This window comes from Hypanus sabinus, chromosome 27 (genome assembly GCF_030144855.1).
Source record: "Hypanus sabinus isolate sHypSab1 chromosome 27, sHypSab1.hap1, whole genome shotgun sequence".
Lineage (NCBI taxonomy): Eukaryota > Metazoa > Chordata > Chondrichthyes > Myliobatiformes > Dasyatidae > Hypanus > Hypanus sabinus.
In genome coordinates this window covers 18275363-18300798 of record NC_082732.1, presented here as the reverse complement: position 1 = coordinate 18300798, position 25436 = coordinate 18275363, and the positions used below count along the sequence as shown (strand labels likewise).

Sequence of the window (25436 nt, the reverse complement as noted above, 5' to 3'; positions counted from 1 at the left end):
GTGGTGTCTGTCCTTCATGGTAGGGTCACCCAATGTCAGAACCATCCAAGGACTAGTCTCCAGAAATTTTTGGTACAGAGGAGAAGACCACAGAAAGGCTGGAGATCTGGTGTTCAAGAATCACTGCTTTGCTTGCAAAGCCTTCCACCATTCAGCAGAGTGGATGAACCAAGCCATAGTTAGAACTCTGTCTACTTTAACAGGTCCATCTGTTGACCTGAGAACCAGGTAGTACACTTGGCCACTGAGCTCTATGGAGAACTTAATTGTACAAGGAGATGCCTGTGCAGCGAGCCTGGGAAACAGTTAGATGCCTACTTGAGGGCATTAGTAGCTATCCATACACTTGCCCATTAAGAATTAAGCATTGGCAGGCATAGATATGGCTGTTAGTGGGTCTTTGGAAGATCACACGAATGGGAAATGGCATGCTTCTTTCCTCCTTCCAGTACCTCTCGGAGGTACATGATTGCCATCATGTAAAGGTGGGAAATTAGCACACACTACAGCTGGGAGTTCTCCAGGATGCAAGCAAAGATACTGGCCATTAAAGCAAGCTCCAAGATCCAATATTCCAGATCTCTACCGTCAAGTACTTTGCAGATAAACCAAGAAGAGCCATGTGCAATTCAAACTCTAATCTTACAAGACATTAGACATGCATCTCACTTCAGAGTGACAGGGACTAATCATTCCTCAGAACATAGCACTCTCTTCTCCCAATTGAAGGTCACAGAACTAGACAACCATCCCAATAGAATACTGTTTGCTGCATTGTAAATATTGCATTAACATTTCAGAAGGTTAGCAGATAAGCCTAGCCAAGTCTTCAGAGGATGTATTTTTAGAAGAGCAAGGGTTGGTGCATTTTAATTGTGCAGGCAATTCAAAGCAATTCTTTGGGATTACAGTTCTCCTACCTGTTGATAACTATTGAAGGGCAGCATTGTAGCATAGTGGTTAGCACAACGGTGCACAGTACAGGCGACCCTGGATCAATTCCCTCCACTGCCTGTAAGGAGTTTGTAAGTTCTCTCTGTGAATATGTGGGCTTCCTTCAGGTGTTCTGGTTTCCTCTCACAGGCCAAAGATGCACTGATTGGTAGATTAATTGGTCATTGTAAATTGTCCTGTGGTTAGGCCAGGATTAAATTCAATAGTGGCTAGGTGGCAGATGCCAGGCAGTAGTGGTGGATAACTGTTTGTCAGATTGGAGGCGGGTGACAAGTGGTGTGCCTCAGGGATCTATATTGGGTCCAATCTTGTTTATCATATACATTAATGATCTGGATGATGGGGTGGTAAATTGGATTAGTAATTATGCAGATGATACTAAGGTAGGTGGCGTTGTAGATAATGAAGCAGGTTTTCAAAGCTTGCAGAGAGATTTAGGCCAGTTAGAAGAGTGGGCTGAGTGATGGCAGATGGAGTTTAATGCTGATAAGTGTGAGGTGCTACATTTTGGTAGGAATAATCCAAATAGGACATACATGGTAAATGGTAGGGCATTGAAGAACGAAGTAGAACAGAGTGATCAAGGAATAATGGTGCATAGTTCCCTGAAGGTGGAATCTAATGTGGATAGGGTGGTGAAGAAAGCTTTTGGTATGCTGGCCTTTATAAATCAGAGCATTGAGTGTGGGAGTTGGGATGTAATGTTAAAATTGTATAAGGCATTGGTAATGCCGAATTTGGAATACTGTGTACAATTCTGGTCACCAAATTAAAGGAAAGATATCAACAAAATAGAGAGAGTACAGAGAAGATTTACTAGAATGTTACCTGGGTTTCAGCACCTAAGTTACAGGGAAAGGCTGAACAAGTTAGGTCTTTATTCTTTGGAGCTTAGAAGGTTGAGGGGGGACTTGATAGAGGTATTTAAAATAATGAGGGGGATAGTTTGAGTTGACGTGGATAGGCTTATTCCATTGAGAGTAGGGGAGATTCAAACAAGAGGACATAAGTTGAGAGTTAGGGGGCAAAAGTTTAAGGGTAACTTGAGGGGGAATTTCTTTAGTCAGAGAGTGGTAGCTGAGTGGAATGAGCTTCCAGTAGAAGTGGCAGAGGCAGGTTGGGTATTGTCATTTAAAGTAAAATTGGATAGGTAAATGGACAGGAAAGGAATGGAGGGTTATGGGCTGAGTGCAGGCCAGTGGGACTAGGTGAGAGTAAGTGTCGGCACAGACTAGAAGGGCCGAGATGGCCTGTTTCTGTGCTGTAATTGTTATATAGTTTTATGGTTAAATTGGATTACTGAATGGTATGGCTTGAAGGGCTATGCTGTATCTCAATAATAAAAATGCTTTAAACAAATTATAATAAATCAAGTTTAAAAATAACAGACATTTTCCACAACTGGATTTATTCTGCCAGACTAAGGAAAATTAACATTTTTCTGTATGTTGGCGTCAATGGTAAGAACATTTATTGCCCCTCCTCGATTGCCACTAAGAAGTTTGCCACGAGCTGACTTGAAACTTTCCCACACCTTCTAGTAAATAATTCCATACAGACAGATGAACTCAACAGCATCTATGAACGGAAATGGAAAGCTGACATTTTTGAGACATGAAGTCTCCAGATGCTGGAAATCCAAAGCAGCACACACAAAATGCTCGAGGAACTCAGCAAGTCAGGCAACATCTATGGAAGTGAATTAACAGTTGGCATTTCAGGCCAAAACCCTTCTTCAGGACATTTCAGGTCAAGATGCTTCATCTGAACTTATCAGATGAAGTTCCATTTCCTTCTATAGATGCTGCCTGATCTGCTGAGTTCCTCCAATGCTTTGTGCATTGCTTCGGATCCCACCATCTGCAATCCACATGTCTCTACTTCCACACAGCCTACAACTATGGAGCTCTTCAGCCAATATAGTAGCATTTGCCTCAAGGCTGAAAAGAATGAGCAAGTCAATAGACAATAGGTGCAGGAGTAGGCCATTTAGCCCTTTGAGCCAGCATCACCATTCAATGTGATCATGCCTGATCATCGATAATCAGTACCCCATTCCTGCCTTCTCCCCATATCCCTTGACTCTGTTATCTTTAAGAGCTCTATCTAACTCTTTCTTGAAAGCGTCCAGAGAATTGGCCTCCACTGTCTTCTGAGGCAGAGCATTCCACAGATCCACAACTCTCTGGGTGAAAAAGTTTTTCCTGAACTCCATTCTAAATGGCCTACCCCTTATTCTTAAACTGTGGCCTCTGGTTCTGGACTCCCCCAACATCGGGAACATGTTTCCTGCCTCTAACATGTCCAATCCCTTAAAAATCTTATATGTTTCAATCAGATCCCCTCTCATCCTTCTAAATTCCAGTGTATACAAGCCCAGTCGCTCCAATCATTCAACATGTGACAGTCCTGCTATCCCGGGAATTAACCTCGTGAACCTACGCTGCACTTCCTCAATAGCAAGAATGTCCTTCCTCAAATTTGGAGACCAAAACTGAACACAATACTCCAGGTGTGGTCTCAACAGGGCCCTGTACAACTGCAGAAGGACCTCTTTGCTCCTATACTCAACTCCCCTTGTTATAAAGGCCAACATGCCATTATCTTTCTTCACTGCCTGCTGTACCTGCATGCTTACTTTCAGAGTCTGGTGTACAACAACACCTAGATCCTACTGTACTTCCCATTTTCCTAACTTGACACCATTCAGATAGTAATCTGCCTTCCTATTCTTGCCACCAAAGTGGATAACCTCACATTTATCCACATTAAACTGCAACTGCCATACATTTGCCCACTCACCCAACCTGTCCAAGTCACCCTGCACTCTCCTAACATCCTCCTCACATTTCACACTGCCACCCAACTTTGTGTCATCTGTCACCTGATAAAGTATTGACATGCGGAAGATAGCCATCAACTAGATACTGAACAATTGTAACAAGGTAAGCTTTGCTAATTCAAGGCTGACAAAGAGTATTCGCTTCAGAGGAGCACAACAAAAGAAACATGAATTACTCCAACAAAGCAAATCATATCCCTTTATCTGATTCTCGGTCTCCATCGCACACTATCCATTAAGAGAACCTCCTCACATGATTGAAAGGCAGAACCAAATTAAAATAACTGGCCTTGGAGTAATCATTGAAAATTGCTGAGCCCAATATCAGGAAGAGTTGGCTAGTATAGCACAGATCATAAGGCAACTCACAGCATGGCAATGTTGAGAAATATACCCAAATTTGATCACTTTGATGCAAAACAGTGTGAAGAATTGATTATCACCTTCAATGCACACTCCTCTCAAACAAAATTAAGGTATATTAAGGGAGAAGCAGAGTTTATTTTTAACTCAATAAAGATTGAGCCAGCTTTGATAGAAAATCATTGATCTGAATTGATAACTCTTGCTCTCCTTCTCTTCCAAGATGTCGCCTTGAACATTTCCAGCAATTCTGGTTTCAATTTCAGGTTTTCAGCATCCACCTTATTTTTGTAGAGATTCATCTATTTAAACTGCAGTGAACACAATAGGTCTAACAGCCTCTTTCTGTGGCCTGTATTCCGACAGTTCAATGATTTTAGGTGCTACTTGGACTCAGTTCCACAGTGCAGGAACTGAAATTGACCAAGAAAAACTAAAAATATTTCCTGTACCGTGAAGAAACAAAAAGGTTAAGAAACAAGATACTGTTATACAATGAAGGCAGTCATCAATTTCCATCATATTTGATTAAAGTATTTAGAAAATAAATGCAGTGTAATAGTTAACAGATGGTTTGAATTTTCTCTGCACGAGGGACACAGGTAGAAGTCACTCATGCAAATTGATGTTATTTATGCTGCAAGATAATTAAAAGCCGTAATTATCCATTTCCATCAGTCACTGCACAAAGTCCAGACAGCTGCAGTTTGCTTCTGCGTGGGCTTTGTGATTAGAAAAATATCATAAGCCCATCAGCCGGTCCTCTTCCGGGAAAGATCAGTGCACCTTCAGTGCAGTCCTGGCCCTGCTCACAACCATCAGCTACAGGACAGGACTAACATACACCTTGACTTGCAAGCTGCTGGCTGTTCTGCTCAGTGCAGAATTGAGCTTCGCAATCAAAAAAGCCCAGTTATCAACGACTCAGTTACATTCCACAAGAAGCACTGGAATTCCAGTGCTTCATACTCCTAATTTTAACTCAAGTCACTTAACTGTTTATGGCATTCCTGTAAAAAGGTGGCATAGACAAATCAGAACAAATTGGTTAAATCAGTAACGTTAACAATATGACTGTACTGATAAGAAATTTAAATAGGTTCTTCCCCTATAGCCTTTCCTGATGAAATTTCCTACTGAAGGATACCCTCTACTCAGGCTACAAGCAAAGAGCCTACTGCTTTTTAAGAGATAGCATTTGGACTGTTTGTGATTATTAGTTATACTTACATCACCAATAAACCCATTTTTGTATAATCTTAAAAAGGACAAACTAATCTATAGAAAAGAATTGGAATGGCAATAATCATAGAAAAACCAAGTGTAAAACCATAGACTTCCACTTGACAGGATGCCAGCAGTACAGAAATACATCTCTGATCTCCATCTATCTTATTTTTAAAACTGTTAGCTGCTTGCTTTCAGCACCAAGATGTTTTTGGGCAGTAGGTGGCACTGTTGTGTCCATGTGCTCAGCTTTCTGCGTGTGGTTTCCCCATCCCTCATTGTTCATGACCAAGTGTGTCCAAGCCACCAAGTGCCTGGAGATAGTAATGGTCTGAATAAATGTACAACTCTCCATGCTGTTGAGGAAAATCTTTAATTGGCAGTGCCTCACGAAGGCAGCATCCACCATTAAGGACCTTCATCAACCGGACATACCATCTTCTCCAACAGGGAGGAGGTACAGATGCTGGAAGATGCACACCCAATCTCTTAGGAATAGCTTATTTCCCTTTGTCATCAGGAAGGAGTACAGGAGCCTGAAGATGCACACAATGTGTTAGGAACAGCTTCTTCCCCTTTGCTACCAGATTTCTGAATGATCCATGAACCCTACCTCACTATTCCTTTCCTGTACTATTTAGAACATACTGCATTGCAGCTCAGTTCAGGCCCTTGGGGCCCATGATGATGTGCCAACAGTTTAAACTACTCTAAGATTAATTTAACCCTTCCCTCCCACATAGCTCTCCATTTTGCTTTCATCCATATGCCTATCTAAGATTCCCTTTAAAAGTCCCTCATGTAACTACCTCTACCACCACCCCGGCAGTGTATTCCAAACACCTAACACACTTTAATCAAAAAAACATCTGACAATCCCCCTGTAATTTCCTCCAATCACCATAAAACTATAGCCCCTTTTATGAGCCATTTCTGCCCTGGGAAAATAACTCTGGCCGTCGTGAGGTACTGCCAATTAAAGATTTTCCTCAACAGCATGGAGAGTTGTACATTTATTCAGACCATTACTATCTCCAGGCACTTGGTGGCTTGGACACACTTGGTCATGAACAATGAGGGATGGGGAAACCACACGCAGAAAGCTGAGCACATGGACACAACAGTGCCACCTACTGCCCAAGTGGTCGTCCACCCTAATATCATACATCCATTTATTGTTTTGTTGTAAATTATATTATTTTTTTAATGTCTTGCACTGTACTGCTGCCACAAAACAACACATTTCATGACATATGTCTGTGATAATAAACCTGATTCTGATTATGAAATCAGGGCTCACCAATGTGGACAATGAATCATGTTCAGCAATATATCCATCATTTTAGAAGCTAATGGAGAAGTAGAGTCTATGAAATCCACTGTCATTATCCCCAGCTACCCAACAAAACCTTTCTGGGAAGTAACTGGTAGGAAATTGTACCCGTAGAACAAACAAGAGAAAATCTGCAGAAGCTAGAAATCTAAGCAACACACACAAAACGCTAGAGGCCACACTCAGTTTGAAGGAACTACACTTTATATTCTGTCTGGGTAGCCTCAACCTTTTTCTCTCTCTTGCCTGCCCATCTCTAGTGCTGCTCCCCCCTTTTCTTTCTTCCAGGCCTTCTGCCCTCTCCTCTCAAATTTCCCCTTCTCCAGCCCTATACCTTTTCCACCAGATTTACAGATGGCTTTTGAGCTGTGCCCAGCTACAGTCACGGGTGTGGAGGGAGTAGAGTGGTGGACTAAGCGTACATCCCTGAGGTGTGCCAGTTTTGATTGCCAGTGAGGTGGAGATGTTGTTTCTGATCCACACAGATTGTGGTCTACAGTCAAGGATCCAGTTGCAGAAGGAAGTACAAAGGCCCAGGCTCTGGGATTTTTCAATCAGAACTGTAGGACTGATGGTGTTAAACACTGAGCTGTAATCAATAAAATGCTTCCTGACATAGATCTTTGGATTGTTCAGGTGATCCAAGGCCACATGAAGAGCCAAAGAGAGTGGAGAAGAAAAGAGAATTCAGTATGTACATTCACTGAAGGTTAAATATAGTAGATCTCAATGAGGTGGTTGAGAAGTCACAAAAGGATGCTTTCTTTCATCAGCAGAAGCATAGAATACAAAATCAGGGAGGTTATGTCAGAATCAAATTCACTACCAATTAGAACACAGCCTGGGGACCATGTGCTGTTCCCATCACTATAGGAAAGAGGTGAACACACTGAAGAGGATTTGGAGATTCATCAGTGTGTTGCCAGGAGAACTCAGCAATGAGGAATGGTTGGAAATTGTGTGGTTGTTTCTTTTTGGAATGGAGGCAAAAGGAGACAACTGAGTTGCATCCGATGTTCAGGATCTAGTTAGAAAAAATAGCAAGGAGCCTACTCCCTAGGCAAAGGAGTCAAAAACAAGTAGTCTAGATTTAAAGTAATTGGCAAATGGATTGGAGGGGCAATGAAGAAAATTTTCTTGAAGATGATTGTGCTCTGGAACTCACTGACTGAAAGGATTCCTGAAGCTCTGACCGTATTTAAACAATGCTTGGATGTGTATTCAAAGAGTTGTTATCTACACACAGTTACAGGCCCAATGCTGGAAGTTGAGACTCAGCTAGGTAACTTATTGTTTTGATCAATACAACTATAATGAGCCAAATTTTCTGATTATCATTTAAAATAAACACTTCAACTTTGTTACTAGATCTTTTTACTTCCTACTCAAACACCAGAAGATTATCAACAATGCAGGTGTAATTCAATGCAGCAATTCCACTTGCATCATTTAGTTACGAAACAGTAACATATCCTGCAGACTTTTCCCAAGCAACTGAATATATTGGCTTACTCCAATATATCAAAATATAATGGCTTACTCCACAGGTGTTGCACCAACAACTTAGCAACCAGTCCCGGCTCAGTGGGAACACTCCCGAGTTGGAAAGTCAAAGTTTGAATCCACATCCCAGGAACTGAAGTACAACTCTAGGCTGATTCTTTAATACTGTACTGAGAGGGTGCTATGCCAGAAATGTTTTCATTTGGGGAAAACATAAAGCTTAAGGCCCTATCAGTCCCCTTTGGTGATATTATTTGAAACAACAATGTGACTTTATTATTTTTCCTATCAACCAACAGCTGACATAGTCAATAATTTATTTACTGCTTTTATGTCCTTTAGTATCTCAGTAGAAAATCTTCAAGGTTGGAACATACCCATACTGCAGTATGAAGTATGAGCTGAAGAGTGAAAAAAATGTACTTGGTTTACAGAGAAAATAACCCTCAAACCAAAAAAGCTCAAAGAAACCCATTTGTTTAGCCACCTTAACCAGTGGACCGAAAGGCGCAAATTCTTAAATGCCTCATACTGTTAAGGGAATGTACATAGATATGACAGCAACATCAATTATCCGTGTGTAATTTGTTAATATGGGACAGCAGGAATAAGCAGAGAAGTCTAACTTTAAACAACATATTTTGGGACATATCGGAAAGTGCACAGAAATAAATTCAACATATGGAGGATCATTCCTCAACTTCATCTTCAATTATTATACCTAATCACCTAATATACCTTAAATGCCCTGATAATTGAGAGAAAGGGGTCATAGAAGAGCTTGAATTCATTCCTGGGAGAAACAGGTGGATTTATCAATCCTTTAACTAGAGCTGAGGTCAGTTACCAAATAAACTAGATTCTTGCAAGCTCAAAACACCAATTTGCCCATTATGGCTACAAAACAGTAATAATTTTTTTTTTTTAAAAAGACCTATCTCAAAAAATAAGGAAAGATAGAAAATGCTGGAGCTGGACTAGGATGGTGGAATCTTTGTGAAAAAGGAAGCTGATACTTTGGGTTTATACCCTACATCAGAAGATCAGGTGGAACATTAATCTAAAGTCGAAAGGGTCCATTTTCGCTAAGGTCTGCTTTGCTCATTGAGTGTATGGGGATTAGGTATTATCCGACCTGCAGACTGAAATCACTGCATCAGCCAAGCCAACACAACAAAAGAGACCAGATCTAAAACTGGAATCTTGGAATGTTTGGACAATGATGACTGGCCTCTATGATAACTTCCAAGACATCGGTGATGTCAGCAAGACAACTGTTATAAACTGTCAAGAGACTTCATGTGGACATAGCCACCCTCCAGGAGATGAATCTGGATGACTTGGGCACACTAAACGAGAAAGACTATGCCTTTTCCTGGCAAGGAAAGGGCCCTGACTAACCCGGAGAGCATGGAGTAGGCTTTGCAGTGAGGAACACATTGTGGAAGTTGGTGGAACCAGGCAGCAATGGATCTGAATGACAGTTTACTCTTTGCCTCAACACCACACTCTTGTCAGTGTGTATGCTCCCAAGTTAGGCTCCACATCTGAGGCAAAACACAAGTTTTATAAGAACTTTGCAACCACCCCCAGGAATACCCCCTGTAAGGAACATCTTGTTCTTCAAAACCAGAGTGTGTGCAGATCATGACTCATGGCTGTCCTGCCTAGGTCACTTTGGCATGGGCAAGATGTACAAGAGCAAACAGCGATTGCTGGAGTTTTGCACTTACCTTAACCTATGTATCATGAACTGATACTTCTAGACCAAGTTTCAATACTAGGTTTCCTCGAGATACTCTTACTCCCGACATTGGCTCCAGCTGGACTTGACCCTGGTCAGGTGCTCATTCCTTGGCAGTGTGCTTTTCACATGCATCGATCATAGCACAGACGGCAACACAAACCATTCTCTGGTGTGTTGCATGACTGCAGTTAAAGAAACTCCATCATGCTAGACAAGAAGGGAACCCTCACATTGATGTGAAGGAGATGTCTCACTGAGACCTGCTATAGTAGTTTGCTAAGTCCTTCAAGAAAGAGCTAATTGCCCAAAGGCCTGGAAACTCTGTCACAGAGAAATGGGAACTTCTGCAGAATACCATCTACAACCCAGCCTTAGTTTTCTTTGGGAAGAGGACCTCCAAAACGAATGACTGGGTCAAAGCCAAATCCACCGAGTGGCCCCCATCATTGAAGCTAAAAGTGCTGCCCTAGCCAAGTATAATTGTTCACCAATCGAGAGGAACCTATGGATCCTCAAGGCTGCTAGAAGTAAAGTTCAGCAGACTGCCAGGTGCTGTGAATTAGACTTGCAACATTCTACATTAACAATGTCCAACAGGGTTGTGCACAGGAAAGTTGACTAAGATGAACACTCACTGTAAAGATTGCACACCGCCATCGCATACAACTCATCTGATGCCTCTCTGATGCAGGCAGCAGCGTGATCCACACAAAGTCCAGCTCCTTCAGATTCTCCACCAATTAACAGCTCACTGATTAAGCAGACCTGCAATACTTTAAGTCCTTAATATCCAGTGGGATCTCAGGATCACAAAAATTAAGTTTATGAAAGACACCACCGCCTCTGGTTCACGCTACACAAGTCACTGCGATAGAACACGCAGTCATCTTATGAAGTAATCTACATAGTTCCACTGAAAGATGAAGCTGGTTTCAATTGCTCTCTTGCCTGCTCCTGCTTCTAATAGCATGTTCCAATGAGAGCAACAAAAAAGCAACTCCCTCTTCCTTAGTTTCATATTGGACCAATCGTTAAGTTTCAACAATGCTGTCTTCTTCCCCTTTAGGTAGGATAATTACATTAAAACACAAGGTAAATGAGAGCTATTGCTGTTGACTAATGCTTGAGCACAGGTCTAAGAGGTCTATCCATTCACCAGATGCTGGTTTCTTTACCAAAAACTCAGTCTTGAGTAGATTAGACAGGAGTATTTGACAGAAAGGAAATCTAACTGAAGGATGCTCCATGTTTAAATAATGGAGCAGAGAACCAGAAAAGGATTTTCCTATGAAATATATGGAGATAACCAAACCATGCCTCCTAGTTTAGCCAACTGTTAAACACCATGTATATTTCTGATAATTTAACACACAGAATCACTCTAAGCATTCTAAAATTATTAGTGTACAAGCTGTACAAAAATAAATAATAAAATTCATATTACGTAAATATACTTTACAAATACTTAAAATAAAAATAAGTTAAAATGAATTAAAGCAATTCTGCCTCTCCATTAAAACAGATAAAGACTCTGTTCCTGCACCATGTTTAATCTGGCAGAGGTTACTTTGGCAAATTCTCCAAAACAAATGCTGGGGAATTGCAATTTGTGCTACACTGCTAACCTTGTGAGGAGTTAAACTTGGGAACATCATTATTAACAACAGACTACAACTTTGGAGTGTTATATTTGCATGAAAGCCCCAGGATGATTGTCACTTGAGAAGGCAAAATTCTTCAGTTAGTGTCAGCGTTTCCCCATGATAGGTCTAGTCTCATCTCAATCTACCTGTTCTCATCTTGCAAATGAGTGCAAATGATTCATGGCAACAAAAAGCAGAAAAGTCTTCGAGTATCACTGTCTACAAGCCTTCTTTGTAGAAGAACTACTTACACAGTGCTGGCAAAATACAGCGAGTACTGATTCATCCTGTTTGCTTTCTGCCACACCTTGATGTATGCAAAACAACTGCCTACAGAGCTCCAGGAATAGATTAAAAAGTACAGCCATTTCACCTTTCCAAGCTGCTAGTCCACCTCTTCTGCCCATCCAAAAGCAAATCAAAAAAAAGTTATGTTTAATAAGCCATCAGCCAAATGTTTCACTTAGATTCATTCACTACATTCCCCTTCCAGCTTCCAATTAGTGATTAGCATTTAGATAACACTGGAATTCAGGCTGCTATTCTGAGACTGCTAAATTTTAATCTTGCAAATCCAAAATATTGGAGTCAAAAAGGCTAAGAACGATTGCCCAAATAACACAGTGGGTGGCACAAGTGGTGTACAATACACAATTCATCTATTTTCCACTCTCATCACCCTCACCCCAGCATTTAATGCAGGGTTACTCCCCACAAGTATCCAATATCCACAAGCTCATTTTTATTTTAAAACCCCTCCAATCTCAATTGCTAAATGCATCATAATGAGAATTGTGATACAATGGCAAGCAAATTTTCTTCATCACCTGCCTGGGGGAATTGCAAAATGGAAGTGCAGTATACCTCAATAAATGGTTTCACCCCAGTTATCTACTTTTAAGCCATACAGTACTTCAACATGAAAACAGGTCGTTCAGCTCAAGTCTTCCACGATGACCAAGGTGACCACCTAAGCTAGTCCCATTTCTCTGTGTTTGGCCCATACCCCTCTAAACCTTTCCTATCCATGTACTTATTCAAAAGTATTTCACAAGACTTTCACTTAAGCTTTCTCTGGCCCCTATTCATTCCTTTCATGCACAATCTCAGATATTATGCTCTATGTGTGAAAACTAAACATTAGAAATCAGAGAGGAAAGTAGCTACGAAGACCATAATGGATTCAAGAGTTTTGGAGAGAAAATAAACCATGTAATATTGCAAGGTGGCAATATTGAAAGAGGCGCTGGTTTCTTTGGTCACATTGCTTTGCCCTGGCTCTGAAAGTCAAACTATGTACTTCACAGAAATTCCTCTGGTGAGTAGTGCCTCACACTAAGTACAGACAAAGGCAAAGCCAGGTGCTCAAATGATGAAAGGCAACAGTGGGGATACTTGTGTATTGTACTGAATACCAACATACACATTGCCTGGAGTGACCAAGGACGGATGCCAGATTAAAATGCACTTGGAACGGGCCAAAGTGGGCAGGAGCCATGAGCTTCGATTTAAGAAAGGCCACAGACCACCACCAGCAGAAGCCACCTGTCATTTGAGGCACGAAGCAGACGGAATGAATAGCATCACGAAACTTTACAAACAAAAGCAGACTTCACTCATGCCATCCTTTGCCCAAGAGGATTGGTGATACAGACCTTGAAAAAGGATTAAGTAAAACAATGAAAATTAAATCCCAAAATCATGCATAGTTATGTAAAACTGTGTCTGTAGTGGGATCCATTTCAGAATCAGAATAAGGTTTATTATCACTGGTATGTGTCGTGAAATTTGTTAAATTAGCAGTAGCGGTTCAATGCAATACATAACATAGAAGACAGAAAAAATAATAAATAAGGAGATCAATTACTGAATACAAATAATGAAAGATTACAAATTGTGCAAAAAACAGAAATAGTATACAGTCGTCCTTCGGTATCCGCAGGTGGTTTGCTCCAGGACCCCTCACGGATACCAAAATCCACAGATGCTCAAGTCCCTTATATAAAATGGCATAGTTTTTTGCATATAACCTACGCACACCCTCCTATATACTTTAAATTATCTCTAGATTACTTATATTACCTAATACAATGTAAATGCTATGTAAATAATTGCTATACTGTATTGTTTAGGGAATAATGACAAGAAAAGTCTGTACATTTTCAGTACAGACACAACCATCATAGCTCTTCTGGGAACGCTGATGCTGCCTTGGCATTAGACGATGCCGATTCTCCCATGATCTTTAAGTTCTTGAGGCTGTAGCGCTTTACATAGCTAGCCAGCCATCCCTTAATAGCCTTAAACTCCTTCCTCTCGCTCACAACACAAGTAGCAAACGAATGTAACGCAAGACGAACGATAGTCAAACAATGAGTGCTGGAGAAAGACCGAGGATTTGTGAAATGGCGGGAGGCTACAGCAGGGTATGCCTACACATCACTTCATGCACGTGGATTCAGCGTAGTCCTCGGCGCATGGCAAATTCACGTTTTGCTTTTTGGAACTTCCTGGATTTTTTTTTCGAGTATTTTCGATATGTGGTTGGTTGAATCCGCAGATGTGGAACCCGCGGATACAGAGGGCCGACTGGATATTTTAAAACGTGAGGTAGTGTTCAAGGGTTCAATGCCAATTTAGGAATCAGATCGCAGGGGGGAAGAAATTTACAACCCTCTGCAGCTTCATCCAGTCCTGTGCAGTAGCCCCCCCCCCCCCCACCACATTAGATAGGGATGCGGCCTGTCAGAATGCTCTTCACAGTAAATCTGTAGTGACATCATAAGAATTAATCCTCATGATTATAAATGATTTGGGATGTCCTTTACCTTACGATGGCAAGAGAATAACTATTAGACCCATCAGGTCCAGACTGGTTCCATTAGCTCCTTAATGCCTTGTATAGCTGTAACTTACTCTCTGTCCATCAGTTCCCCTGGTTGAGTGGCATTATAGCAACAGCTTCTCGCTGACCATCAGCGAAACTAAAGAGCTGAGTGTAGCAGCTTTAAATTCCTGGGTATTCATCCTGGACCCAGCACACAGGTTCAATCACAAGTGTGCCAGTTTCTTTACTTTCTTACGAGTCTTATCATCACTCACCAAAACATACTTCTCACATGTACTGCTGAAAATGTCCTGATTGTGTGTACCATTATCTGGTACTGCAAGAGCGCACAAGAAGCTGCAGAGAACAGTGGACTCTGCCAAATACATCATAGGTACATCGCTCCCCACCATTCATAGAAACCGCAAGAGGCACTGCCTCATAAGGCAACACTTACCAAGACCCCGCTATCCAGACCGAGCCCTCTTACCGCAGGCAGGAGACACAAAAGCCTTAAGTTCCACACCATCAGGTTCAAGACTAACTACTTTTCTTCAACCAATCTGTTCTTGAACCAACCAACCAGGAAAACACTAATTACAACAGTTTTGCAAGACAATGACTTCTGCACTAAAATTGACTTTTTTTTTTGCTTAATTGTGACCTTCCTTGTAAAAATTGTGTAAATTATGTTTTTTTTGCGAAAGCTGCTGATATGATGCTACGTGCTTGTGATCTGGCTGCAAGTATGTTTTTTCAATGCATGTGTGCATACGTGTAGGTGTGCATGCGACAATGAACTTGATATCTTTTCTGCCACGTATCTACACTAACAGATATTTTGCAGAAATCTATTAGCATCTCTTTGGGAATGTGGAAGGAAATCAAAACAACCTGGTGGAAAGCCCCAGTGATTATAGAGAAGTCAGGATTAAACTTGGATTCCTGGGTATGTAAGGAGGCAGTACTAAATGCTGTACCATCATACCGCCCTTCTTGTGCAACATGAGCTACCAGAAAACATGATCACTCTTCAGAAACAAAAAAACAAACACATATACCTAAACATTTTAAAGATCATGGGACTGCTTGAAGCCTTTTCCTACCTTACCTTCAGGTCCTGACACTTTGAGCCATACATGGGCATACGACAGGCAAGTAAAGGGCACCAAAAAGGAGCCTTTGTCTTTCCATCATCCTCAATACAGAACCAGCCAGGCTGGTTCTCTGTTGCTGGGGATATGAGAAAGAGGAGGAGGATAAATTAATTGACAAGGCAGCTAAAAGAAGACACTCAGAATATTTCAATCATCAAGTTTCACATATTAATTCTAATTCACCTGTAATTAGATTTGAGCAATTCAAAATAATACTTTTCAAAATCACCTAGCTTCCTTCACTATCTTACTCCTGAAGTGATTGAGATATATAACCACACAGTGACATAGCTTCGCATCCCGATACTTCATTCACATGGCCATTCACTCTGCCAAGACCTTAACAGAACACCCATGGCCTCCTCTATTGCCGCGATGAGGCCACACTCAGATTGGAGGAGTAACACTTTAAATTCCACTTGGGTAGCTTCCAACCTGATGGCATGAATGTCAGTTTTGTGAATTTCCAGTAATTGCACACCCCCCCCTCACCTTTAATATTCCCCATTCTTGTTTCTCTCTCTCACCTTATCTCCTTGTCTGCCCATCACCTCTCTCTGGAGCTCCTCCACCTTCCCTTTCTTCCATGGCTTTCTGTCCTTTCTTATTAGATTCCCCCTTCTCTAGCCCTTTATCTCTTTCATCAATTAACTCCCCCAGATCTTTACTTAACCCCCTCACCCCCTCCCAGTTTCACCTAGTACTCCTTCCGCCCCTCTCCCCATCTTCTTACTCTTTCTTCTCTCATTCCTTTCCAGCCCTGGAGAAAGGTCTCGACCCAAAACATTGGTTATTTACTCGTTTCCACAGATGCTGCCTGCCCTGCTGAGTTCCTCCAGATTTTCATCTGTGTTACCCATGAGGAGATCTTAATCCAGCCACAACAAAATATTCCCAGCTGAGCAACAGGTCCTACTGGGCCTTGCTGTGAACATTGCACTTACTGACCCGCAGGAGACCAAACTCAGTGCCTTGCAGTTAGCATGTCTCAGAGTTAAACCAGGCAAAGATTTACGACAGCAGCTTTCAAGACATCTCAGTGTTTAACTCCTGATTAAAACACTGGTGTTAAATAATTTCCACTTAGCCATAATGAGAATGTTCCAACAGTCTCAGAGAGCAGTTATGAGACCATTTTATGGCCTGTGTAGATCAGAAACCATTAAAATCCGATTTGTGCTATGAATTGCTAGGTAATTAAGTGCCCTCAAAGTGAAAAGCAACCTACACCCCTCAAAAGAAAAGCTAATTAATCTCAAAAACCAGCTGACAGATCAAATTTGGAGAGCAAGTTTTGTCAGATGTTGCAATTAGTTGGAGTCAGAATACAGACACACGCTGTCCAGCAGGAGGCGTTTGTCATTTCAGGTCAACTCGGAACATGCAATTGTTTGACAATGCTCCATGAGAAGAGTGGGGAGAAGAACACGTTACCAACTGATGGTGAAGGGTAAGCCGTGGCTTCATGCACTTGCATCTCATCTTCTCTCTGAGATGAAACATTTCTGCTTTGAAGAACTCCATTTACTCATGTAATTATTAGCTCGAGGCCAAGGATAAAAGGCTGCCATCATCAAACAGTATGAACAGCTTGAAATTTTTTATTTAAAAAGCTGAATGCCTATACTTCAATTTTCTTACTTTTTATATTAAAAATGGTCAATTGCTCCATCCATTATTAGGATTTTGACAGGTCTTCGAGCCTTGGTTCAATTAATGCCGGGAATGATCCCACTGCCTGTGTTCAAACTATATTATTCATTTGGTAAAAGCCTAGGGTCAGGGGTCTGGTAGGGGAAAGCCGATTCTTTAATGGAGCTCGTTCATGTTAAACTGACCTGCCCATGGTTCAGAGTGGGGACAAAGTCAAAATGCAGAGGATGTTCTATGAGGCTGTGGTGGCCAGTGCTATCATGTTTGCTGTTGTGTGCTGGGGCAGCAGGCTGAGGGTAGCAGACACCAACAGAATCAACAAACTCATTCGTAGGGCCAGTGATGTTGTGGAGGTGGAACTGGACTCTCTGATGGTGGTGTCTGAAAAGAGGATGCCATCCAAGTTGCATGCCATCTTGGACAATGACTCCCATCCACTCCATAATGTACTGGTTAGGCACAGGAGTACATTCAGCCAGAGACTCATTCCACCGAGATGTAACACTGAGCATCATAGGAAGTCATTCCTGCCTGTGGCCATGAAACTTTACAACTCCTCCCTCGGAGTGTCAGACACTCTGAGCCAATAGGCTGGTCCTGGACTAATTTCCACTTGGCATGATTAACTTATTATTATTTAATTATTTATGGCTTTATATTGCTATATTTCTACACTATTCTTGGTGGTGCGGCTGTAACGAAACCCAATTTCCTTCAGGATCAATAAAGTATGTCTGTCTGTCTGTCTGTCAAGAATATCTGTGGAGTCCAGCTATGTCATCTGCTATCTATAATTACTGATAGAGAAACATTGAAGTTACAGAGGTTAAAATAACTGCTTTATCCACCCTGATATGAATACTCAAGCTCCTATCCACACACAAATCTGGTAAATTCTAGTGCTCATTGTCACTGGTACCCGAACTCAATCACCAGAGTACAAACAGGCAACATTAATTCTCAGTAGCAAGTTAGGGGGTGCATGGGGAGGGGATATAAGTTTACACATCACCAGACCATTACCTACTTAGTGCAATTTTAGCCATGTGCAGCTGATTCACCCAAGAGATTTTGCTGCGGGCATTTGGCGTGTTAAATACCACCATAAAGCTAACTGGCCTCCCAGATCTGTAAGGAAAGATACGGAGAAAAAAAGACAATTAATCAGTTTAGTTTTACTCGAAAGAAGAAACCTTAACCAGTTTTCAAAAAGTCAAGTAAGGGAGTTTATTTGTTATTAAGCCATTTTTGTAAGGCTCACTCAAGGAGCAAGTGCTGAAAATTATAGATTAAAAGCTAAGCCCTTTTACAAACAGTTGAAAGGCACCTTCTGCAAGTGGATTTAGAAAATGTCATCTTCAAAAAATAATAGAGAAATTCTACTAATTTTGTTACCAATAAGATGCTTAGTGCCAAAAGCTGCTGAGATGTATTTTTACTTTCAAAATTTTAACCAGTCATGTTAAGAAAATACCACTTCACATCCTTAGAACATTTTAGTAAATGCAGACTGCTCTCTCATGGTTCACACCACATAGTCAGAGAGACCCAACTTGCAGAACTGGGTTCTTGGGGATTGCTGTTCACCAGAAGCCTCCAAACTGAAAATCAATCCAAGGATTAACTACATTACAGAAAGAAAGACGTGCCAGTGAAGGAAAGTACAACAAATGAACCTTTGGCCAGGCGACAAAAAGGGAGAGAGACAGAAGAAAGGAAATTATAGGCCAGCTAGACTGACTTCCCAGTGCTTGGGAAGATGATGGAGTCAACTGTTAAGGATGAGGTCTCAGGGTACTTGGAAGCACATGATAAAGCAGGCCATAGGCATGGTTTCCTCGGGAGAAAATCTTGCCGTACAGATCTCTGTTAGAATTCTTTGAAGAAATAACATGCAGGATAGATAAAGGAGAATCAGTTGATGCTGTGCACTTGGATTTTCAGGAGGCCTTTGACAAGGTGCCACACATGAGGCTGCTTAATAAGAGCCCATGGTATTACAGGAAAGATACTAGCATGGATAAAGCAGTGGCTGATGAGCAGGGGGCAAAAAGTGGGCATAAAGGGAACCTTTTCTGATTAGCTGCTGGTGACTAGTGGTGTTCCACAGTGATCTGTGTTGGGACTGCATTGACATTATTTGTCAATGACTTGGAAAATGGAATTGATGACCTTGTTGCAAAGCTTGTGGATGATATGAAGATAAGCAGAGGGGCAGGTAGTTTTGAGGAAGTGGGAGGGCTACAGAAGGACTTAGACAAATTAGGAGAATGGGAAAAGAAGTGGCAGATGAAATACAGTGTCAGGAAGTGTATGGTTATGCACTTTGGTAGAAGAAATAAAAAGTGTAGATTATTTTCTAAACAGAGAAAAAATTCAAAAATCTGAGGCACGAGGGGACTTGGGAGTCCTTGTGCAGGCTTCCCTAAAGGCTCCTTTGCAGGTTGAGTCTGTGGTGAGGAAGGCACATGCAATGTAGCATTCACTGCAAGAGGACTAGAATACAAAAGCATGGATGTAATTCTAAGGCTTTATAAAGGACTGGAGAGACCTCACTTAGAGCATCATTAGCAGTTTTGGACCCCTCTTCTTAAAACGGATGTGCTGATACTGGAGAGGGTTCAAAGGAGGTTCACAAAAGTGATTCCAGGATTGAATGGCTTGTCACAAGAAGAGGGTTAGATGGCTTTGAGCCTGTATTCACTTGAGTTCAGAAGAATGAGGGGTGACCTCACTGAGACCGATCGAATGGTGAAAGGACTTGATAGAGCAGATGTTTCCTACAGTGGCAGAGTCTAGGACCAGAGGACACAGCCTCAAAATAGATGAGGAGGAATTTATTTAACCAGAGAGTGGTGAATCTGCGGAATTCGTTGCCACGGGCAGCTGTGGAGGCCCAGTCTTTACGTATATTTAAGGCAGAGTTTCGTAGATTCTTGATTGGTCAGGACATGAAGGAATACAGGGAGAAGGTAGGAGATTTGAGCTGAGAGGAAAAATGGAGCAGCCATGATGAAATGGTGAAGCAGACAAATGGGCAAAATAGCCTAATTCTGCTCCTACATCTTATGGTCTTAAGGACAGCAGATTTGAGGAAGTGCAGCAATTCATCAGACATTTGCTGGTCAGACTAATAAAACAGAAGGAAAATGAAACCAGTTTCACAAAACTGAGTCGCAAAATACAACAAAAACAAAACACAAAATACTGGAAACACTTAGCAGGTCAAGTAGCAACTGTGGAATGACAAACAGAATTAAAGTTTCAGGTTAGTCCTTCATCTGGACTGGGGAAAGTAGTCAAATGTGAACCTTCAGAGAGGAAAGAGGAGAGAATGTTAGACAAAGGGAATATCACTGATAGAATCCCTCCCTTATAATCTTTGCGAATTAAACAGAATTGTTTTTTTCTCCAGTTGGAAGTAGGACATTCAATCTGAAGGGTTAAGCTCTTCTTTTCATTCCTCTGCAGCTGCCTAACTTGCTGAGTAATTCCTGTATAAACAAGTGGGTTTTTATTTCAGACACAGCGGCTTGAAGGTGTTCTTTCTAATTTCAACATGCTCTGCAACCCACGTATTGGAAAATGCCTCTAGTATAACCCAGTTCCTTCAAAAACATTTTAGCTCCCTATCTTTAGATTGCAGCTTAAAAATATCTGCAATTGTATTTAGGGAAACAATTCCCAGAATAACTCATTGGCACACAAATCTGTGGGCAAATCTGAAATGCTTAGATTAAAGTGAGGCTGTAGGACATCACTTCAGACTTAACTCTACTCCTCCCCACAAAATACTCCCACCTCCCACACCTCTTCCCCCTTACTTGTCTGGTTTCCCTGGTAACAGGAGACGGAGGTGGCACTTGTTTGCTGACTGGATCTCATCCTCCTTAATCCTGATTAGCCTCTGCAGGGCTCTGGTCCAGTCCTGAGCTACAGTAAGATTTAGGTTCTGAGAACAGAACAGATTGGAATAATTAAATGACTACAATAACAAAAATCATGATAAGATGTGAGATGAGTGTTAAAACATGTACAACATCACTAACAGATGGCCATAGAGCTATTGCTCTCAACAAATCTTTGTTCCAGCCTTACATATACCCTTTTGGTTGACTTCTTACTAAATCCCTTCTCTCTGTACTTGAATATTCTACCACTTCACCTCAAGTCTCTCTTTAACACATGAAGAATATCACTTTTTCTTGAAGAATGAAAAGATTCGCTTTAAATAAAAGGATTATCGGAAGATGTTTGCTAAAGTGTAACACTGCCTCAACCAGCTTGCTGTGTTTCAGCACTATACAATTGAGAGTGCCTTGCACCCTACTACTGCTCGCCCAAACCTGCCACTTTACTCAACAGGAGATTTTCAATAACATGTGAGGGTGAAGAGCTGTAGTGGAAGTAATGCCTCTGCCTCAACCACAACCAGATACTGATGCCACCCCTTCTTGTCTCCCACAGCTGGGCAGCTAAGAATGTGTGTGCCTAGATAGTTCATACTCCAAGACGGCAGATAGCTCACAGAATCACTGACTAGACTATTGAAACATGTTGTAGACCACAACTTAAGAAGCAATGGAGGACCAACGGATAAGAGCCCTGCCTGCAGATTAGTTAGCATTCTGTGCATTTTGAAGGCCAACATGCCTTGCACGTTGCCTGGTTCACACTCTGCGGAAGGCTTGTCTGAGTACCAGCTCTGATGAGTACTTGAAAGTACTATATGTACACATGAGTGGGGCAGGAGCACTCTGAAGTGTGGAGCATGCACTTCTGTATCCTCAAAGGAGACAGCAGTTCTGATCTGTATAATTTCACTATGATTCCCTACAGCAATGATACACGTTCATGTCCTGAAGAAGGGCCTTGGCCCGAAACGTCGACTGTTTATTCAGCATGACCTGCTAAGATCCCCCAGCATTTTGTATGTGTTGTTAAGCATTTAAATACTGTCTTTTACATCACATGATGTTCTGAAGGGCTTCTACAGCTGTAAGGTATATTTGACATATTGCCTCTGCTGTAAGATTAGAATTGAGTGTGCTAGTTTTGTGCACAGCACAAGCGCTAACAAGCAATCAGAACAAATTATCTGACCAGAGTTTAAGTGACATTGACTCACGATTAAATATCGTTCAACATTACAGGAGAACTTTGCTTGCTCCTCTCGAATATTGTCATGGAAGAACCCAGCTGTGGGTTAAGAGAGAGCCCTGGTTTAAAGGACTGGAACTTAGGAACCTAGAACCACTTTTATAATGCACCTTCCAGGGATCTCCACATGGGATTGCACTGCAGGTCAGATGAAGCCAGCTGAGCTCTCTGTCTGCCCCTGGACTCACCTTCAGTTTTGGGACATTCCGTGGTGAATCAAGTCAAGAGTTCAGCTGCATACTGCACCAGTTTTATACCAGCCACTATGGATGCATCCACATACATACATCTGGTTGAATGGGGTCACCAGATGCAGAGGTACACTAGCACTTTCTTAGCCATGCCACCCATGTGGTTAGAGCAGGACAGATTATTGGTGACCTTCGCTCCTAAGAACTTGGAGTTCCTAACCATTTAATGCCAGCAGGAAGTTGTTTATCAACATACCCACCCTACCTTTCTAAAGTCAATGATTAGGTCTTGTGTTTGGCTAACAGTGAGGGGAAAGTTGTTGACATGACAGCATGCCACTAGGCTCTCTATATCTTTCCTATACTCTGACTCATCACTGTTTAAGGTTCTAGCCCACTACAATGGTGTCATCTGCAAACCGGTGGATGGAGTTAGAGCAGACCTGTCATTGTGAGCACACAGGGAGTAGAGGGCTGAGGACACAGTCTTGTAATGCACCTGTGTTAAGGATAGCCATGGCAGAGATTTCGCTGCCTATCATTACTATTTGTGGTTTGGTCATCTGGAAGTCAAGGGATCAAGCTGCAAAGAGAGAAGTTAAATGCCAGGTCTAAGAGTCTAGGATGAGAATGTCATTGACATAACTGGGCAACCATGCTGGTGAGATCTTGGGTCATTATGAGCTATGCATCTACAAACCGGAGCTAATACACGGACTTTGATGGGCAGCAAGAACCAACCAAACATCTTCCAATGAGGTGAGGTAGACCTCCAACACTGCAGCACTTCAAAGGTAACCTAGATTTTGAACACAAGTCTCTGGTGTGGTGTCCCAGTTCAATTACTTATTAGCCATTCGGATCATTTAATTTTTTTTTGGAAATTAGGCAAAATGTTTATTTTTCATCCTTGAATGCCCTCAGGGAGGTGCTAATGAGTTGCCTCCTTGATCCACTGCAGAACTTCAGGTAAAATTGCTGTAGCGTTGAGTAGGGAGTTCAGGATTTTGAGCCTATACTTGAGGACTAACAATGTATTTAAATGAATGGGATCATGTGTGAAAATGAAGCACACCTGCACCCAGAAGTGTCTCACTGTGCAGTAATACAGGAGGGAATAAATATTCAAGAGTGGTAGATGCAGTGTTAACCAAGAAGATTGCACTGAGTGGTGACATTCTTCATCCAGTCAAGTAGAGTTTATTCTATCATTGCACCTGGCTTTTAGACGGCAGAAAGGCTTTGAAATGATAGGAGGCAAGTTGCTCTCCATGGGATACCCTGTCTCTGACTCATACCTGTAGCCGCTTGTGCGCTGACCCAGTTACGCTTCTAGTTATAGATGGTACCCCAACCAAGACACTGAAGTTGATGAATTGGCTGGGGTTTGGTTCAATGTTGTTAATTCGATTGAGTAGACTATACTCCCCATCTTTGCAAAGACGTCATTGCCGAAACTTTGGTTGCATAAACTCCGACTTCCACTGCCCCAGTACAGGTAAATCTCTCACTGTGCTGCTTCAAAGATCTTCAACACATTACCACAAGTCACTAGTCTTACCCTCAGGAAACCTCATCCAAAGAACCCAGAAGAGACCCCAAGACGAGGGTTTACTTTCTTAATGTAGTGGAACTGTGCAGGACCCAGACTTCTAATAATCTGGGTCAGTCCTTAATGATACATACTTAGCAAATCATAAGGTAACAGAAAGGACATCTGCCTATTTTCTATTCCAAATCAAAAAAGGACTTTTTTTTCTCAGGTTTATAAAGAAAAAGGAACGCGCCTTTCAGAAGCAGGGAGGAGTTAGTTTTTATGAAAGGTGGTCTTACCCGATAAGTGCCATTAAGTGTGCTGATAAGCTGCATTATCTGATTAACAATAACTAGATCCTGTTGTAGTTCCCGAAGTTCCTGGTATAGCCGAGGAGGACCCATGTAAATCTTAGCTGAGGAAGAAACGGTAAGTTAATGCAGGGCAGGAACCCAACGGCAAGAATTTGCAGATAATACCTAGTGGGTCAGACCCTGACTGCATCTATAGATATCTTATTTAAGCCCCAGGAAGCATAAACTCGCTCAGTCATGAATGAAGATAATGATCCTTACTGTTGTGTAGTTTCAAAGGCACATCTTTATCCAGGATTCCATTCTTCATGCCCTAATCTAGACTGAGGATCCACAGGTAACAGGTAAAAGTTTGGGGGTTGGAAAAGACAGATCAAAACACTCAAATCCATTCATATTGTGTTCTTCATGTAGAGAGCTGATCAAGAAATGATACACACCTGACATTCTACAGGGTATGGTGATTAGTGGTATATTCACCAATAGAAGAGCCATAACACCTAAATAGTGATGAATAGTTAATAATAAGAAGATACCTCATAGAAAGGAATTGCTCTGATTTGCCCCTGTGCAAAAAGCTCTTTTTTGGGGGGGGGGGAAGCAGCTCTACTATTTGTCCACTCCTCTCACCCTTGGCTGCAGCTTTCCTGGTATTTCCATTTCCAAGTATTTCTCCAATATCCTTGGTGAAAATTAATTTTAAATCTGTTACCCCCAAGGACAGGGACAATGTTAACCAAATCATAAAGACAACCCTGCTTTTGAGTTCCTTGACCAATTGCGCAGTGCACTTCAGTCACTTGCTTAGGCTACTCCCGAAGTGACTTCACCAGCTAGTGAGGAGGACAAGGGCGAGGGCTGCAGGCACACAGGAATACAAGCTTCATGAGCTCCTCTCCAACTGGGACCTCATTCCACTGTGCAAAACATCCTTCGTCACAGCAGGGTTTAAAACCAGGAGCTTACAAACCAATCACCATGGGAGTAC

General features: G+C 41.8%; 1 protein-coding gene across 6 annotated transcripts in view; it reads right to left on the bottom strand.

The window, feature by feature from the left end:
- Window positions 1-25436, bottom strand: part of LOC132382028 (rho guanine nucleotide exchange factor 10-like protein) — a 193884-nt gene that overhangs the window by 35856 nt on the left and 132592 nt on the right. For all 6 annotated transcript variants that reach the window (XM_059951841.1, XM_059951842.1, XM_059951843.1 and 3 more), the window contains 4 exons: window positions 24434-24549; window positions 21074-21201; window positions 18277-18377; window positions 15551-15672 (listed from right to left, as the gene is read on the bottom strand). In XM_059951841.1, the coding sequence (XP_059807824.1) occupies window positions 15551-15672; window positions 18277-18377; window positions 21074-21201; window positions 24434-24549 (467 nt within the window). The remainder of the gene's footprint in view (window positions 1-15550; window positions 15673-18276; window positions 18378-21073; window positions 21202-24433; window positions 24550-25436) is intronic.